The sequence below is a fragment of the Urocitellus parryii genome, chromosome 11, assembly GCF_045843805.1.
Source record: "Urocitellus parryii isolate mUroPar1 chromosome 11, mUroPar1.hap1, whole genome shotgun sequence".
Classification (NCBI taxonomy): domain Eukaryota; kingdom Metazoa; phylum Chordata; class Mammalia; order Rodentia; family Sciuridae; genus Urocitellus; species Urocitellus parryii.
In genome coordinates this window covers 8,614,360-8,634,141 of record NC_135541.1, presented here as the reverse complement: position 1 = coordinate 8,634,141, position 19,782 = coordinate 8,614,360, and the positions used below count along the sequence as shown (strand labels likewise).

Genomic DNA, 19,782 nt, shown 5'->3' with positions numbered 1-19,782 from the left:
CTGGTGGCAGGCAGACACTTAAAAAACCATGGAACCCTCAACTGGCTTTCCAGTGTAAAGCTTCTTAAGCGCTGGGGCTGTGTAAGGAAGAGGATGCACTGCCAGATCTAACAAGACCCCAAGAACACACGGGGTAAGAAAAGCAGAACCACCAAAAACTGAGTGAAAGCAAGTACTTCTCAACATGTAATAGATGCCCTGCGTCATGGAATCACCTCTGAACAAAATTTAAAAGTAGCAATACACTAAAACAGGGAGACTATAAGTAAAACAACTTCTTCTCAATGTAAAACAAACAAACTGGGGACAAGCGCCCCCCTGGAACAGTCCTAGGTGAGACATTAACGGCAATCGCACACACATGCCCCAAGTCTGAATTTAGGAATTCCAGTCCCTATGAAGTACCATGAAGACCAAAATAAACTCTTTGAAGGAAGAGCCACTCTTGAATCCAGATATTCGATATATGATGTTCTGTTGAACATTTGTTTTTTTTATTCCCAAAGACAATTCACGAATTTATGGTCACTTGGTAAACACCCTGGATAACACCCCTGTCCTACAGACATGTCCACCGCACAGTTCCAGCAACTCACAAGAGGTAGGAACAACTACCAGAGATGCCTGCTGCTACTGTCTACCAGTTAAGGCAACACCAATGTTTTCTCATCTGACTCTCTGTGCTTCCCTTTAGGCCAAATTTCACTCCAGCAACATAACCCTGTCAACTACCAAACAAAGCAAAATGATTAAGATTAACTGGAGGAGAGAATCAATCACCTTTTAGTCACTTTAAAGGTAAGAGGCTAGCAGCAAATTGATGAACTTCACAAATGCTGTTACTCAGAGGACTTTTCTTTAAAATATTTATTTTTTTTCATCTCAATCTTATTCCTGAACTGTATAAATGAGACCCAGTACAAAGTGATTCTTTTAGATAATATCAGAGACAAAAGGGATACATTATCTTCTAACCACCTGGAAAGTATTTCTTTAGTAAAATCTGTGACGAATGGTGTCATATTCAGCAACTTAAAAAGGACTCATTCTGACTATGCCCTGTTGGTATGGAATTGTCAGAACACACTGAGCACACCCAGGTATGTAGTTACACTGCCAGAGGGAGGCAGCTCGGAGGACTGACAGGGCTTATCCTCACCAGGGCCAACCTCCACGATACCATCGCCAGAGACCACATGTTAATCACATCTACAGCAACTGAACATTTAATACTTTTATAAAGTAGCTTTTGAAAAATTTGATCCCTTAATCCTACAGTAAATCATTCAAATCATTCAGGGCTACTGACCTCCCTACATCTTTATTTAGCCACGATTTAGGCACACAGGCACCAAGAATCCTATCTGATCAACTAAGCAGTGACAACAGCCCCTTTGTTTCCTCATGATCTCTCCAGAACAGCAATCACTCCACAATTACCCTTTATTTGTTTAAACACCAAAGAATCTCCAGACACTAAAAATTACAGCCATGAAAGCTCAGAGTTGGGTCAGGCTGCTCCATACTCTAAATTTAAAGACAAGGCTACAAAGTATTTGCAGAGATGCCAGCTGATAATAATGACCTCACATGAAGCTGACCTGTAGGTATTGTTTGTGAAACAGCAGGAATTCTGAGAATGCACATCAGCTCAGGTTAAGTGACTCAGAAAATCTGAGAAGTCGATGTAACAAAATTAACTACATAGCCCTCTCTCTCCATCTGTCAACTGAGAATAGGGATTACCATATGGAGGTATGGAGGACGTGGAGTAAGCACACACGCCACTACAAAACCAAGATGAAAGACTACTGGGGCAAAGGGCACTGACCAATGAAGCTGACTTACCAGGGCACCACGCATGCCTGAAAGAACCTCAAGGTCCTGCCTCCCTGAAGCTCCAAGCACCCACTCTAGTTCTTCTTCCCCTTTGTAACCTGGCTTGTTTAGAACCTTAGGGCTGAAAGCGGGGGATGGTGAGGAGGGAGCACAAGGCATTTTAAAGAAGCATGGTGCTTTGTTGTTTTGTCCACCATGTTAAGTTCTTAAAATTCAAACACTGACAGTAAAAGAAAGCATGAATAATAAAAGCCGTCCAAGTTACTAATGCTTACGTCACAGAACTTCTGAGCAAGGTTGCAAGGTGGTTTGCCAATGAAGTCATGATCCACCTTAACCTACAAATGATCTATGATCAGGGAATAATAAAGCGATGCTGAGATATTACCCAAGACATGAAGGAAGTTTGACAGAACTTCATCTTTTCACATAGGGAACTTTTTGAGAGCTTCTCCGTGGTTTCAAATTCAATTCATACCTGGCCCTATTAAAGAAATGGCACCACTTTGTGAGTCTGAAAGAAAATCTAATTATTCATCTCTATGGTGGCCTGAACAGTGGCCCGAGCAGTAGCCCTTTATGCCTACAACTTATTCAACTGCTACTTCTTCTGAATGCTCAGCTCAAAATCTTACAGGAAAAGATAACAAACCCCCGCTGGGCCAGTCTACTCTTCTACAGTCCTCACCTTCCCGGCTGAGCTTACCTGAAGTCCTTCAGCTCCGACCTGGCACTGCCGTCCTCTCTTCTGCCTTCACTCAGGTCGGTGGCAGCTGCCAGTTGAAGGCTTCGGGTGATGGGCCCCCCACTCCGTTCTCTAGATTTTACATTGAACCGGTCTGTTCTTTTCTTACTTGCCAAAGTAGACTTGCTTTGTAAAACAGCTTTGCTTTTTTGTACTCTCACGTGCAGGCTCCGGGAGGTTTTACTCGAGAGCTGAGCAGAATGATTCTTGGCCACAGCTTTGGGTTTTTTCCCCTCCACGTGAGTGATTTTGGCCATTCTTATAGGGCTGGAGTTCCTTAAAGAGGAGGAGCTTGGTTTTTTGGACTTGACTGAAGCTGTGAATTTGACATTCTGCCTGGACCGGAAGGATGAGGAGGGCAGCGGAGACTGGGCGGGGCCTGAGCTGCGGGCCCGGGTCTTGCCCAGGGGTGCCTGCGTGCTCTGCAGCTTAATCTCAGCATCCGCTGTCCGTCTGCGGTGACTACTGCTGGCGTGTCTGTCACTACTTGCAGGTGATGAGTGTCCACCTTTCTTGGATGAATGAGAAACTTTTTTTTTGGAAGGAGAGAGGGGTTTCTTGGGGCAACTGAATGCCGCGTGCTTGTTCAGGCTCCCAATGTAAGTGAACTCTCGGCTGCAGTAGGGGCAGATGTGGGAGGACGACTCTGAGGAGCTCCTCAAGTCAGCCTTCTGTTTTGCAGATTTGTTTTTTTGAAGGATCGCTTTCTGTACAAGTTGGTTTTTCTTCTTCAATGCATTTAATTTGAGCTTATTCGGTGACATTTTGCTGAGCTCAACACTGAAGCTCAGTCTTTTGGGCTGTCCCATTCGCCGGAAGGCATTTTTTCCAGAGTTGTCTAAGACGACCACTCCATTTTTGGGCTGCACAGTTTGTTTCAATGGTACTGGATTTTTCTTCGGAGTATACCTCTTCTTGTCGCTTGCAGAAGCACATGCCAGGATATGTTTGTGTAACTCAGGCATGTTGTCAACACCTTTTCCACATTTTGTGCAGCGAATGGCAGTGGTAAAAGTCTGTGGAATATTGTGGGTGGTGAAATTTGTGGCCGTCACACCAATACCCATGGGGTTGCGGTGATGGTACTGGAATGGAGGTGGTTTAAAGCTTGGGTAATGCTGATTGAGACCCAATCGAACATCTGGATCTTTTGTCTTTATTCCAGAAGCCATTATTTTTATGGTGGTATAAAGCTCTTCAGAGGAATCATTTAACTCCTCCTCCTCTTTGGAAGTTTCCAAAGGGCCTTCCGGCAAGCCCTGCATATGCTCCATGTGGGCCTTGCTGGGATCCGTGAAGTTCTGGGGCCTCAGTGTGCCACTTTCAAACTCATGGTGTGTGCACACCTCGTCTGGGTGAAGATCTCGCTGGTGTTGCTGCAAATTGCACAAGAAAGCAAACTCTTTTTTACAAACGGAACACACAAAGATATTCCCAACTCCATGAAGCAAAAAGCGATGCTCTGACAAATCTGTTTTATCCTTAAAAAGCTGCACACAAAATTCACATTTGAAGGGCCATTCTTCAGCATGAATAGATAAATGTTTGGTTAGATCTTTAATGGAAAGAAATGGTGATTCACAGACATTACAAATAAAGTTTTTGCTGAATGTTTCCTGAACAGCATCCTGTTCAACTGCAGACTGGGGCTCTTCCCTGGCTTTCGGATCTTCGTTCTCTAGTTCCTCCTGTTTGAAAGTTATTGTGGGGAGAGAAGCCTCCAGATTATCTCCGGAAGAAATAACAGATGACACTGCTGAGAGAGGGGGTGGCGAAGGGGATGAGGAGGAAGATGAAGAGGAGAATGAAGAGGAGGAAGAGGAGGAGGACGAGGAGGACGAGGAAGAGGAGGAGGAGGAAGAAAGTGTTGGAGGACCAGGTGAAGCAGCAGACATGAGCTGCTCCACAGGAGGAATGGGAGAGGGTGAGGGGGACACTGTTGGGGACAGAATTGGAAGAGGAGACTGGGCAGTGGCATTCGAGAGTGGAGAGGGACATGGGTGAGGAGATGCACTGGAAGAAGGGGCGGGAAGAGGGACAGTTGGAAGGAGGGGAGGGGGCGGAGTGGCAACAGTTAACACAGGAGGGCAGGGTGGAGGGGAAGAGGGATCTGTGGGGATCAAGAGAGGAGGCAGCTGACCAGAAGATGAGGAAGATGTTTGTAGGGGAGGTGACGAAGGACAAACTTCAGCAGATGATTCGATGGCAGGGGCAGAGAAACCAGAGTCAGGAACAAGGTCAGGATCTGGCTGGGCATCTAGAGATTTACAAGGGCTTGGGCTCCTGGTCACATCAGGAGTATTTTCTGTGGGTAAATCAATGCCATTATATTCATTGAGAAGAACCTTCTGGAGCATGCAGGTGGTCGGCTTCTTCTTCTTCACAGCACCACAGGAAGGCTGCACTGAATGGTTCTCTTTCAACTCCTTGCCTTCAGAGTCGCTACCAGGCTTTCTGTGCACACTGAGGTCCAGTACAGATTCCCACTGGACAGAGGCCTTGCCTGTACCCTCAGCCTTCTGTTTGACACCGCTGGATAAATCCAGTGGCTGCTGGTTGCACACATTGCTGAAAGTAGGACCAGATGCCCACTCTTTCGATATTTTGTATTCATCGAAGCAAGGAGGGCTCCCAGTTTCTCTCTCATCTCTCCCAGACAAACTCCATGCTGGTGAGTCACTACGACTTTCTAATTTGGGTTTTTTTGAAGTCAGGACCGCATCTGTCCACACTGCTTTTCCATCACTTGGTTTCCCAAAGTCCCGAAGGGCAGGGCTATGCTGTGGAGAACTGGGTGGAGAGCTGGTCCTTCTCTTAAACCTACTAGAGGTCACGGGTAACATGGATGCAGGAGCGGACACACATACGGGACCTAACTTAGGGATTTCTGCAGGAGGAGTTAGCTTGTCTTGGGTTTGAAGAAGCTGTTTGAGCTTTGACGACAAATAAACACTCTTCTCTTTATGGAAAGACACCGTCTCGGTCGTTGACACACTAAGAGGCAGACTTAAGGAACAGGAGGGTGCCGCAGGGTCAGAGTCTGTTTCAGCTTTAATTTTGGGTAGCACAGGCGGACTAGCAGTCCTCCGTTTCTTGGACTCAGAGTTTGTGCTGCTGGACAGCTCTTTAGGAAGTTCATCTGTTACAGTGACCTGTGTGGTCTTTATACTTTGAGTAATTTCCACTGTAACTGGAGTGAGCAGACAGTTTATGCCATACAAGTCTGCCGAACTAGATTCCATCTCAATCACATCACAGTTGCTAGTGCTATTGTTAGTTTGAATTTTACCGTCAATGTAGTAATTTAAGTTTTCAGAGATGTTACTAGAAATGTCCATGATATACACATCATCTGCTTCCCCCTCCTCCTCTGGCTCTGTGCTTGGTACATAGACATTCTGGGCAGGTGGGGCCTGCTCGGCTGGCGGCTGTGGCTCCTCAAGGAGGCCCCCTTTTCGGCGCACGCCTTTGGGAATCAGGTGGCGTTCATGAACTCTGCGCTGATGCCGTCTCATGTTGGTGTGAGTTCCGAAAACCTTTTTACAATATTTGCAGGGATGAAGTTCTTTAACTTCCCCATTCTCTTCTACAACCGAAGAATTTACCGTTTCTTGGGAAGCTTTTTCCGAGTTCAGAATCAGACAGTCTTGCCCAAGATGGGAAGGATTCAATTCATCTTTAGGAGTGACATTTTCTCCACAAACTTTGCCATCAGGCAGGTCCTCTGATGGCTGTAGTGTCAGGCTGGGTTTTCGCTTTAACCCTGCTTCATGGCGACGCTCGTGTCGCCTCCTGTTGATCTGTGTGCCAAAGGCTTTCCCACAGTACTTGCACTTGAAAGCATGGTTGACTGTAGACATGTGGATGTGCATGTGACGTTCAAGGCCCTGCTTGGTGGTGAACTTCCTCTCACAGTGCTGACATGGAAACATAAACGCTTCAAACGCCTCACCGTTGGCCTCCTCTTTAGTTTTGGGGATTTGGACAGCAGGTGTCCCTTCTGGAGAGTCTTCAGGAGTTTCTTCTGAAATGCTTTTTGGTTCTTCTAATAAATCCTCTGGCTTCTCGTCACACCGGATCTCAGGCTCTTTCACAGAGCTTTCGATTGGCATGTCGCCTTCTTCCTCCCCGTCTTCCTCCAAATCATCGTCGTCATCTTCTTCCTCCTCATCCTCCTCTTCTTCATCCAGATCATTCACCTCACAATCTGTGGCTTCTTGTTTTCCATCTGGCTCTGGCTGTGGTTCTTGGGCAGCAGGGGAGATCGGCAGTTCTGGTGGTGCATCCTGGATGACCCCCTCCTGGAGAAGGGCTGGCTGCTCAGGGGCTGCAGCTGGACGCCTCTCTTCTTCTTCTTTGGGACCTGAAAAGTGCACAGAAGCAGAAGCACAGAGGTGAAGGCAAAACTAGCCACTCCTCAATCCACTGCTCTGATTCATTTCTCTTATCACCTAATGTGTAAGGGAAAGAAGTATGATTAACAATAAATTAACTTCCAGTTTATGTATTTCATTTGTAAAGACAGATTAAGATATGAGTCCAGGGCTGGGGTTGTGGCTCAGTGGTAGAGCACTTGCCTAGCATGCATGAGGAATTGGGGTCGATCCTCAGTACCATATTTAAAAAAAAAAAAAAAAAAAACCTAAATAAACAAAATAAAGGTATTGTGACCAACTAAAAATATTTTTTAAAGATAGGAGTCCATTTCATTCATTCAACATATATTCACAGAGTCTGTGCTTTATGCCAAGTGACATTGTCTGGGCACCTAACTAATAAGAATGTCCACACTGTGTTTACTTTTCTGCGTTTAGTTACATGTATATGTCTGTTTACAGAAACTACAGTGCTTATAATTACGTTGGGATTGCCCAGATTAATTTTTAGGAATTATAAATTCCAATTTCTTATGATTACAAACTGAAACAAGAAAACTGCTAAACACATTACTCAATTAGATTCTTGATAGTGTGTCAAACAGATGATCCGCTCTCTCCTCTGACAAAACTATGTATTTAGAAAGTAGAACACCTTCCAGAACCATGTCAGAAGTTTTTCAAGTCCAAGAAAGGCTGCAGGTCACCTCTTGTAAACCTGATTAAATTATTAAAGCCAGAGTACATCACTGAAGGAAACAGAGCTCAACCTGGGGTAGATGGGAGGGGAGACAGTTACTTGCTTGTAAGGTATGGATGGACAGAGACCTAAAGAAAGTAAGTCATGAAAATATTTAGGGGAAAACACCCTCCAGATGGGAGAAAAAGTAACTTGTAACCTCAAAGTCAAGATCATGCTAAAGGAAGTCAGGAAGGCCATCCTGACACAGAGGCAGCAAGGTGAGGGAAGGTGGGAGGAAGTGTTCAGGCTCTGAGGTACCGTGGAAACAAAGCTGACCAAATGTGCTTGTTGGCTGGCTACCGTGAGACAGGAGCCAAGGAGAGTGGCAGGAAACTAACAGTCCTGTTCACTGAACTGCAGAAAACTGAGGGGAAGCAGGTCTGGTCTGCAGATGTACGCACACTAGGGCACAGAGGGCAAGTGCTTACTCTGGGTGTGCTTAAGTTTAAGGTACCAAGGTAGATGTCCCAGTGAAGATATTAAAAAGACAGTTTTCCATAAATCTTAAGTTCAACAATGAGGCTGAGTCTAGGAATGTCCAAGTCCTCAGGGTAAAATTAAGAGTAACAGACTGGACAAAGTCACCTAGGAAGTAGATGCAGATAGAAGCAAGAAGAGAATTGTGTCCCAGGTGACTCCAGTACTGAGAGGGTGGCCAGCTGACATCCGGAGAATCCAGAGTATGACCCTTAGGTCAAGGAGATAATGATCAGCTGATGAGCTGAGCAAGATAAGGACTAGAAACAGGACATTGCATGTACCAAGCTGGAGGGCTGCTGATAGGAACAACAGCTGTAGCAGAACAAATGCTTAATGGAATTCATAAGAAAACGGAGGAGGAGGGCTGGGGCTGCAGCTCAGTGGTACAGCACTTGCTTAGCAAGTATGTAAGGCACTGAGTTTGATCCTCAGTACCACGTAAAAATAAATAAATAAAATATATTGTGTACATCTACAATTAAAAATTTTAAAAAAGAAAAAGAAAAGAAAATGGAAGAGGAAGGAGAGATGAAGAAACTGTAAGCACCTCCTTCAGGATTCTCTGTAAAGAAAAAGAAACAGTTTAGTGGTTGAAAGGAAACAAAGGGACAACAGAGGATCATTCAAGAAGGGAGCTATCACTGCAGGGTGAATGCTGGTGAGGACAGTCCACAACACAACCTGCCCAGGAGTATCACCAGCTACACCTATAGAGGAGGCACAGCTAAAATGACTTCTGCAAGCCAAGTGAACTCACTTTTCCTGACAGTTCGTTCACTGAGCACGCAGTGGACGCAGCACTAGGTAAACAATACCATCAAAAGACTTAACCTTATCTTTAACATATATTAAAGTGGATAATTCATTTTTACAGTAAAGTAAAAATTTCACTTTAAAAGGAGCTACACACCAGGAACAGAGGCAACTATATAATAAATTAATGGCTGTGCTTGATTATAGAAGTATGTGCGCTATGGAAGCACATGGAGGAGCGGCTATTTCAGCTGGGCTAATCAGGGAAGGCTTCTTAGAGGAAGCACTAAGCAGGCCCAAACTGAAGGGCCTAAGACTCAAAAGAGGGCACTCCAGCAGGGAGGAATCAAAAGCATGTAGGACACTATAAGCAAGTGTGGACTTATGGGGGATACGGAGTAGCCAACAGTGTTATTTTAAGGCAAGTAAGTACCACTTGGGAGATTCAGCTGCAATGGGTTAAGGAGAAGCAGAAGAGTGGCCCAACTGTCCAGATACAAGAGGCTGTTGACAGACAGGAGACTATCCTGGAGAATGGGGAGAAGGAAGGGTTGAAAAGGCCATCTGCATGGAGATTCCTCAGAAAACTTGGAATGGAACTCCCATTTGACTCAATTATCCCACTCCTCGGCATATACCCCAAATACTTAAAGTCAACATATTAGAACAACATGGCCACATCAACGTTTATAGCAGCTCAATTCACAATAACTAAGCTATGGAACAAACCTAGGTTCCCTTCAACACACGAATAAATAAAGAAAATGTGGTATATATACACAATAGAATATTACTGAGCCTTAAAGACGAGTAAAATTATGACATTTGCAGGTAAAGGATGGAGCAAGAGACTATCATGATAAGTGAAATAAGCCAATCCCCCCAAATCAAAGGCTGAATGTTCTGATATAAGGATCCTAACTCACAATAGGGGGTGAGGGAAGGAGTGGAGGCTCACTGGATTGGACAGAAGGAATGGGGGGGGGGGGGAAAGAGAGTAGAATGAATCGAACACAATATTTTATGTTCATTTATGAATACATGACTGGTATAACTCCACATCATATTCAACCACAAAAATGGTAACTTATTCTCCATGTATGTATGTCAAAACACATTCTATTGTCATGTATAACTAAAAAGAACAAATAAAAAGTCCAAAAAGAAAAGCAAGAAAAGGCCAAGTGCTGCAAGCTCTTCAAATGCAAATATGAATACTAGTTCAATTATCTGGTCTTAGCCCTTTTGTTATTTCCTAGGAATAATGAACTCAGGAAATCATTTTAAGAGAAATGATAATGAGGAAAAAATAACTGTCCTGAATTACTGCAGGAAGGGACTCCTGAATTTTTTAAAAAATGTTGCCACATTTTAAACATGTTTTAAAATTTTAACATGCCACACAGGTATGGGAAGTCCTTTGGAAATTTTTGTGTTGTTCAAATAAATGTTGGGAGAGAGAACTTAGTTTTACAAGGCTCTGAGAAATGAACTTGTTTCATCTATCCCTTCTCCCCGCCCCCTCCCAAAGAGTAGATATTTATTTCTGAAGTATGCACAAAGAAAGATTCTGGTATAGAAATGAAAGATCTCTGATCCCCCATCAATTCTTTTTGTCTTAAAATCAAACTGACCCCCTCTCACCTGATTCCCCAGGCCACCTTGGGGGTCACTGCACTTAAGTCCCAATGAACTCATCTATTCTTGCTTCATATAAGGGCACAGAAGATTGCAATTCTTTATGAATACCATCATCACAAACAGTGCTGATAAAATGGCTATAAAAGGCAATCAAAATATTTTATTGAGTTGTTTTCTCTACAAATGTTTCTTGAAAGAGTCACAAGCCTGTATTCTGAAATTTGTATTTTGAAATTTCTGTTGTCTTAATGAACAACTCTTAAGCAAGCTCCAGTCTCTGTGTATATTTGCCCATTGCAAATTTAGCCCCCCACTTCATTTCTACATCAATAGTCCCAATACAGTGGTTCAACTGCATGAGCCCAGGGCGACTTGTCCTCTAACATTATGAAAGATCAAGAATATCAATCATTTAAATTACTGATCAATAAAATTGTTAAATCAAGATAAAATTTTTGCAACTTAATGATGCCCCATATAAGCACTGCAAAGATCAATAGTGGAACATTGTTACAATCCCAGAAGCCTTCTTGTATCCTGCCAGTCTGGCTCCTATCTCCATAGATTTATTTTGATGACTTTTAACTTTATATTCATTATCAATGCAATCACATAGTATGTTTTCTTTTATTTGTTTGTTTACTGATAGGTACTATGGATTGAACCCCAGTGGAAAGTTCTGTTTGACATATTAAATTTAGGTAGCTTTTTTGCTAACTACCTTCATAGCTGTTGGATGAGTCTCAGCAGGGCAAAACATGGAGTCACAGAGTTAACTGGTAATACATACCCAAATCAGACAAGTCCAATGTCACAGCTTACCTTCCACAGAATCTCTCATATTTGCAGAGGTGGAATCTGGCTCACTTGTCTTCGGTGCTATGTCCTGGCTTTTGTTTCCCTTGTTTCTATTTTCTTGGGATTTTTTCTTCCCTGCAACACAATATTTATTCACTATTCATTATCATTCTGGAGTTTTAGAGAAAACCATTATTAACCCGATCATAGCAACTGTATTTCTTGGCAATAAACACTTTTCATTCCTAAAGAAAGAAATGATGAATATAAACATTTTTTAAAGTCATATCAGAGGAGGGGGGGGACAAAACCCATAGGTCCTTTGTTTATTTATTTTTAGGTCTTGGTTGTTATTTCTCTCATAGCTATAACGACAGCTATCAAATTAAAAGATAATATATCCTCAAAAAGTGTTATCTGTAAGAAGCCTATTAGAGAAAAACAATATAGTATAACTTGGAGCCCTTCTGGTTAAGATACGATTCATAACTGTCAAAGAAAAATGGAAGCAGAGATTCCACTGAATTGGAAGAGATACACATGCTTATGCCATTATTGGCTCAAAAATCAAATGAGGAATAATCATGAATAATTCACTGTTAGCCGGCACAGCCCTTAGAGGGCCCTGAGGAATTCAACTCTAAGTCCAGCGCAGTTCAATATTTCCCTAGACGCAGGGAAGGAAATTCAAGAAATACTAATTGCATTCCAAGTGATCCCACAGTTTAGCAGGTAAAATTAAAATGCAACATCTCTTTGAGAATCTAGAACAATGAACTCAAGTCCTAAATGTGCTCAGTGGATATACAACTGGACAGAAAGGAGTACCAAGTGACTATTGGTTTACAAGCTCCATTTTTTCAGGATTAGATCAAAACTGCTAACTGTAATTATTCCAATTTTTAGTTTCCAAATTTCTTTTTTATGGTAACTGGTGTTTCTCAGTCTTCAATTAAGACAGGCTCCCCATGGGGCTGGGGTTGTGGCTTAGAGGTAGAGTGCATGCCTAGCGTGCACGAGGCACTGGGTTCGATCCTCAGCACCACATAAATGTAAAATAAAGATATTGTGTCCACCTAAAACTTAAGAATTTAAAAAAAAAAAAAAAAAAAGACAGGCTCCCATTCTTCTTCTCTGGATACTTCCTTCCCTTTCTGCACTGATCTCCCCAGATTGACCCCAAACAACCCCTACAGCTACCCTGCCACTATTATCACACCTCATTAGTAAAATGACAAATGATAAAACACTCACAGCTTCTGGAACACATGGAAAATGATATTCTCCATTACAGAGAATCACTACAGAGGAGCATAATTAGCTAAAATGTAGACAACAGATAAAAGTGGGGTCAGAGACACAAAAGAGCATCACTGAAAAAATCATTGAGATTAAAAGTAGAGAACAACATTACAGTCTGACAAACCTGTAGGTTGTGGCTCTATTCTCGTTTTGAGGATTCTGAGCCTGATTCTAGCAAATCAAGCATTATGCTAAATGAATGAAACATGAAGCTGATGTTTGTTGCAGAAGCATCTGGACTTTGAGGAATTGTGCGCCAGGCCCATCTCTGTGTACTTGCATCCAACTGTAATGAGCCTATGTATGTCAAATTGGTGGAGGCCCTTTGTGCTGAACACCAAATCAATCTAATTAAGGTCGATGACAACAAGAAACTAGGAGAATGGGTAGGCCTCTGTAAAATTGACCGAGAGGGCAAGCCCCGTAAAGTGGTTGGTTGCAGTTGTGTAGTTGTTAAGGATTATGGCAAAGAATCTCAGGCCAAGGATGTCATCGAAGAGTACTTCAAATGCAAGAAATGAGCAAATAAATTTTTAGTTCACACACAAAAAAAAAAAAAAAAAGTAGAGAACAAATTTAACACAATAAGTACTAAACCTTAAAAGCACCACCAGATTTTTATAAAAATTTAAGAGATGTAACATAGAAAGGGGGGAAGTACTTAATAAGTCATTTAGCTTGTTAGCCTTAATAAATAAATTCTTTTTAATTTTTAAAATATTTTTTAATTGTAGATGAACATAATACCTATATTTTATTTTGTGTGTGGTTCTGAGGATTGAACCCAGTGTCTCACATATGCTAGGCAAGTGAGAGCACAGAGCCACAACCCCAGGTGCTTAATAAGTAAATTCTAAAATATCATTTTAAGGACCTAATTCTTCATCCCGCAAAAAAAGATACATATATTTTTTTGCACCTACACTATGTAAGTGTTCACTTATATACATTTCTGATAACCTGTTCATCTATTCAAGTCCCATGTCAGTTAAGATGGAAATGGGACACAAACATATACCATTGGAACCACATTCTGGTAAAAACAGAAGTTGTGAGTTTGCACAGATGGCCAATTCATGTTACCAGGTAAAGAATTATAAACCAAGGGGCACAATCAGAGAGGTACTTTTCCATGTGGGAAAGCTCTTAAGAGGTTTTCTTCTTTTGTCAATCTAACAGCACTTAGCCTTAATCTGAGGGCTCCAGTTTAAGGGAATTTGGATTCTCTTTCTCATTTTCTTACCCCAGCATGACCCTTCCTATGTGTGATGCTCAGTCTATATCAGATTACTGACACCCAACAAAGTGCATGTCACCCACACACATGCAAATATGAATGGTTCCCTGCCTATGAGTACAAACTGACTGCTCTAGTCTCTAGTGCTACTACTCATGTCCTAGGACACCCACAGCTGCTTCATCACTGCCCCGTAGTGCCCTCAGACACTCCATTATAAAGTTAAGATTCAGAGACGATTGTTTCTGAATCAAAAGACATCAGTACCAAATCAGGTACCCCAAGCAGGCCAGGGAATGTGACCTTTTCTTACTGACCACTTACTTTGTATGAGGTTTTAAAATTAATTAGAGAGGTAGTCTAAACATGGCCTCTTCACATAAACCTTACACTGCATAAAATTTAACAGAAAAACAGATGAAAATCTGTCACGAAAATAACCCCTCCAGAGGCAATTCAGAAATTTTTTTACAATCTCAAGTGCCACACAAACCTAGTTAATAAGAAAACATATACAGACTATTAAGTGAAATTTCTAGATTTCCCATTATTATAAAACAAAGCACAATTTTAATATTACTATTAAGATGTACTCAAAATGTAATGGCATAACACCTAAAAGATAAAGTGCTATTTGGAGTTTTATTCCCTGCCTAATTAATTCAGCTGGTACTGAATGTCAGATGTCCCTTTTTGGACTCCCCAAACATCAGTGGGAAGTTCCTTTTCTCTCCACCCCCTCCCACCAAGATGAGCACTTTAAAAGGCATGACTGTGGAAACAACCCATCTTGGAGAGAAACTACATGGGGTAGGTATATCTTCCGTATGCTGTGCAGAGGATCCACAAGGGCACCCTGCCAAGAAGGCTGCAGGGTACCCAGGCATCTTCAACTGACATGTGAATGACATTTAGGGTTAGATAATTCTCTGACTTAGGGGGCTATAGATGCACTGGAAGATATTTTGCAGCATATGTCAAATGCCAGCAGTGCCCTCACTTCTAGTTTTGATAACTCCAGTCTCAAGACATGGTCAAATACCCCTTGGAAGGAAATCTTCCCAGAAAGAGTCACTGGGCTAGACCAATATTCTGTGTTGTGGGGTAACTGCATGGCTCTTTTATCATTCATTCATGGAACTGAGATATCCAACACATACTATTTTTTCAGTCTTAATCAGAACAATCAGCTAATCAAGACACTTTGCATTACGGCCTCGGAGCAGAGATGAGATGACCATCAAAACCAACAATCCTATCTGCTCTTTTGAGGAAACAACTGAAGGCTGGGGACACAGTGGCACAAAGCAATTCTATGGCAGGACACAAGTCAGAACCAAGGGTCCTGCTCACATTTACACATGCCTGGAGTCACGATGTCAAACACGGCAAACACTGATGGAGGAGCCTGTGACACTTCCTCAAATCAGTTAAATTCCTTCCTGATATTTGATTTTCATTCTATATGTCATCCATATAAGATGTATTAAAAGAAAACACAGTCAGGCCTGGTGGCCCATGCCTGTAATCCCAGAGGCTTAAGAAGCTGAAGCAAGAGGATCCTGAGTTCAAAGCCAGCCTCAGTAATTTAGCGAGGTGCTAAGCAACTCAGGGAGATCTTGTCTCTAAATAAAATATAAAAGGAGGCTGGGGATATGGCTCAGTGGTAAAGTGCCCCCAAGTTCAATCCCCAGTACCAAAAAAAGAAAACACAAACCAACCTAGCAGAACTTTTACAAAGGGGCAAGGAGGCTCGTCAGCCTCCGCCTGCAAGTCAAGAGGCAATGCAGGGCACCTGGCAAGTACACAAGTGCACTTACCATTGGGTTCCTGCAGGGTCCTACATGGCGCTACTGCCAGTTGGCGGCTCCACTTGGTCTAGACAAGAAAGATACAGGAATGAAATTCAAAGAAAGCGAAAGGAAATGACCACAAAGAATAGCATGAAGGACAGAACAAAACTTTATGTACAGAAGGAAAGGAAATAAACACATAGAGATGAAGAACAGTATGTGAAACTCCAGAAGGAAAACAGTAGCTATCTATTGCATCAAGGGTCTCACATTTTAAAAAAATCTCTAATTGTGTACTTATGTCTAGTTGCTGAGGCCAAGACCATGGTGCACTGTATTCATTCTCAAGCCTGTACCAACGCCTGTGATGCCACCTGATGCCAGCACCACTTAAAGACCAATTCCACTAGAAGACCCCAAGTCCCAAACAAGGTCACACAATGGCATTAATTCTTTTTTAGAGAAAAAAAAGTGCTCTTTTTCCTACTGTTATTTCTTAACAGCAATAATGGTTAAATGAGCACACCTTCTTATTCTTTATGAAACATTTATGCATCCATTATTTCAACTGGTAACAGAAATTAAAAGTTGCATAAAGATTTCCACTATATTTAACAGTAAAGGAACAACAATCAAATTAGAAAGCAGCATTTTTACATTTCAGCTTTATCTGAAATCAAAAAATAAATAAGTCAACTGCATAGAAACAAGATCTAAACAAACACAATTCACCTCAAGTAACATAAAGAAACAGGATTTTCTAGTGAAATAGCTACCACGGAGACATATGGGAGGCCATAATGACTACTTTCTTAGACAATGGATGACATTACTCCTGGTGCCTGGGGTGCAAGTTGCAAAATCAAAATTGCCTAAAGCAGCTTGTAAATAATTTCACCTAGGTTTGGTTTTAATAGTAGAACAAACACCAGGATATTCTAGAGAATGTTTCACTTAAAAATGTCAGGCAGCAAAGAGAATGCAAAATTTTAGAGTATTGCTCAAGTTACATTAAAAATTCATCACAACAGTAAAGTCTCATGCATTAAGTAAATTAAATTTAGAACTCTATGGAACTCTATATGTGCTGCCTCCGCACTGGGAAACACTCTAATCCTGAAGAACAAAATCAGAATTAGGTATCAGAGCAGAGAAGCCAGGTCCACCTGATCTTCTGGGGAGCTCGTTGTCATACTCAGATACGTAGCTGATTTCAAATCAGCAGAGACTGCCTGTGAGGGTTCCACAACTGCATTAAAGGTCATCCAAGACCACGGGCTGCCCTGAACAGGATCAACATGGACCCACTACTCCCAAGGGTGGGCTGTGCCTACTGCCTCCAGTTTCTTCACTCCCCATTGCACCCCCGCCTTTCCTCTTTGCAACTGAGTTTTGGTCCTTTCCACGGAAAGGAACACCACTTTCATGGTTACCTCTGACCTCATAATTACAAATCCAGTGTTTCTTCACTCCCCCCCCCACCCAGTTTTTCCCTCACATGTGACAGTGCTGTAGATCTTCTGCTACTGCAATTCCTCTCCCCAGGCTTTTAACACTGCCCACCAGAACCTCCCACTTCTGCACAATCTTCCTCTTCCTCCTGCCCCTAAACGAGAGGGCCCCTCATCAGCAAGGGAAGGCTGGAGCCATCCATGATCTCACATTAGGTTAAAGAAAGGCTTCAACACACATGCAAAGCTAAAGTTTTAATACCATGTGCAACTTATAACCAGAGAGGTAATAAGTTGACAGAAGCTTTGGGGAACGTGCAGACATGGGATAATGAGATAAACTGGCTAATTAAAAGATGGAAGAGAAGAAGAACTAGGAGACTGTGGAGCAAGAGGACCCTCAGAGATCCCAGTCAGCTTCCTGAAACACACACACACACACACACACCTCTCTGAGCTTCACTGCATTACATGAATGGCTTCAAACTCACACCAAGTCAGTAGCAAAAATGGGACTTCAATTCCCATTCAAACCTACCACTCCAGCTCTCCCAGCAGTTCTGTTAGAAATGCTTTCTGGGTTCTAATTTCACTATTAAAAAGGACATAACTAGGGGCCGGGATTGTGGCTCAGTGGCAGAGCACTTGCCTAGTACGAGTGAGGCACTGGGTTCAATTCCCAGCACCACATAAAAATAAAAACAAATAAAATAAAGCTATTGTGTCCATCTACAACTAAAAAATATATATATTTAAAAAAGGACATAACAATGTCACCCGCAATTCAGGCAAGTGTGAGAAATTCTTTAATGTAGATAAGCTCACCACACATCTTTTCACATTTCTGAGAACCTAAAGTGCAGACCAGTGGTGGGCTGCCATCAGTCAGTCATGCACTGCCATCTACTCTAGAGACAAGCTTAAGTTCCAAAAGCAACATGAAAGGCATAAAGTTAAAAGACTCGTTTATAAGATTAAAACAAGGAAAAAGCTACACCGTCTATACACTGTTGTCAGGAAGGGGAATGAATGGATAAGGGCAAAATTTGTCACAATAAAGAACAGCCAAATGACGTTATGTGTGAGACCCTAAAGGAAAGGCAGGAGTTAAGACGACCACAGCTCTGTGTTATATTGGGTATGGTTTGACATTCTGCAGTTTGTGTGAGGAAAGAGAAGGAGAAAAGGAGGAAAACACATATGACTAAGTTTAAAGAGTTAACTATCCCTTTCAATATCCAAAATAAATGCTTTATTGTGGGTGCCCTGGAAGTCACCCAAAGTCAATGCAAGGAGAATCAGGAACCCTGGAGATCAGGAATAATGGCAACCAGGGCTTCCATAAAGGCCAACAGCATCACATGTAGCAACAAGGTCAGAAGTGGTCACTACAAGCAACCAAGGTGACATCAGTGGGAAAATGAGCCACCTGGGGCCAGGCCCTCTGGGTCCTTTGCACTTGATACTGTGACAGTTGCTTTTTTATGAAAGTAGTGTGTTATACATTTTCTATAGTTTTTCTTTTCATTGGAAATAATGTTGAAATTCCCTGATAGTCAAAAAATTCTAATAAGCTGTTTTGGCATAAACTTTACAGTTAAATTCACCAAGAGATGTCTGTAATCTTGGAGGCAAATTATAAAAACAAAACCTTGCTTTTTTATGAAAGTAGTGTGTTATACATTTTCTATAGTTTTTCTTTTCATTGGAAATAATGTTGAAATTCCCTGATAGTCAAAAAATTCTAATAAGCTGTTTTGGCATAAACTTTACAGTTAAATTCACCAAGAGATGTCTGTAATCTTGGAGGCAAATTATAAAAACAAAACCTCTCTGGTTATAAGTTGCACATGGTATTAAAATGGAATTCTAGGCTTTGCTTCCAACAGAAACAATGGAAAAGTTCTGGATTCTGCAATTCTGCAGATTGCAGTATAAATTCCTGAAATGCTTGCTCCTGCTAGGGGGGTGTCGCTGAGCCATCCCTGTGAGGGCTACAGGCCCCCTCTCTCCTCCAAAGCCAGGCTGATGGGAGAAAGCATATCATACTTCAGATTTTTCTTAAAAAGGTTTTTATAGTGGCTTTCACTGGATCCTTCCAAATCCTACCCAAATCCTAGGAAAAACTCCTCAAATAAATATTGGCAAATTTAAATTTTAAAAACCACTGTTTCCTTACACTTTCTGGAACTTCAAGTCTCAGGGCACGAACAAAATTATTTAGAGTCTATTTAATTAACTATCTTGGAAACTTAAGCAAGCTGCTAACCTGTTTTATTTTATAGATTAGTTTCTAGGTTTCTTTTCATGGTTTTTTAAGTAGCCTTTATTTTGCAGGGGGGGGGCAGATCTTAACATATGAAAAGTGAAGAGGAAAGGAAAATTAAGGACTGGATTCAAGTCTCAAGTCCCCCTTTGCCAAATCAATAAGAGTGGGAGTTGCTGCAGAGGTGTGCATTACAAGTGCCTGGCAATCCCAAAACAGAGAAGACACCCTCTAGAATTGGTTCTCAATGGAAAGTCCTTCTTTTCTCTTCTCAAAGCACACATAAATTTTAAAATAGTATTCTGGTGAAACAACTACAAAATTTAGTTCAAAAATATTTTCAAAAATAAGTTTATAGA

The 19,782-nt window shown here is 41.9% G+C and overlaps 1 protein-coding gene across 7 annotated transcripts in view; it reads right to left on the bottom strand.

The window, feature by feature from the left end:
- Prdm2 (PR/SET domain 2) overlaps nucleotides 1-19,782 on the bottom strand; it is a 119,505-nt gene that overhangs the window by 34,018 nt on the left and 65,705 nt on the right. For 5 of the 7 annotated variants that reach the window (XM_077791502.1, XM_077791504.1, XM_077791500.1 and 2 more), the window contains 2 exons: nucleotides 11,399-11,509; nucleotides 2,546-6,947 (listed from right to left, as the gene is read on the bottom strand). The exons of 1 other annotated variant lie outside the window; for it this stretch is intronic. In XM_077791502.1, coding sequence (XP_077647628.1) covers nucleotides 2,546-6,947; nucleotides 11,399-11,509 — 4,513 coding nt within the window. Of the gene's footprint in view, nucleotides 1-2,545; nucleotides 6,948-11,398; nucleotides 11,510-15,733; nucleotides 15,792-19,782 lie in introns of all 7 variants that reach the window. One more of the 7 variants, XM_077791505.1, reaches the window with a different exon arrangement.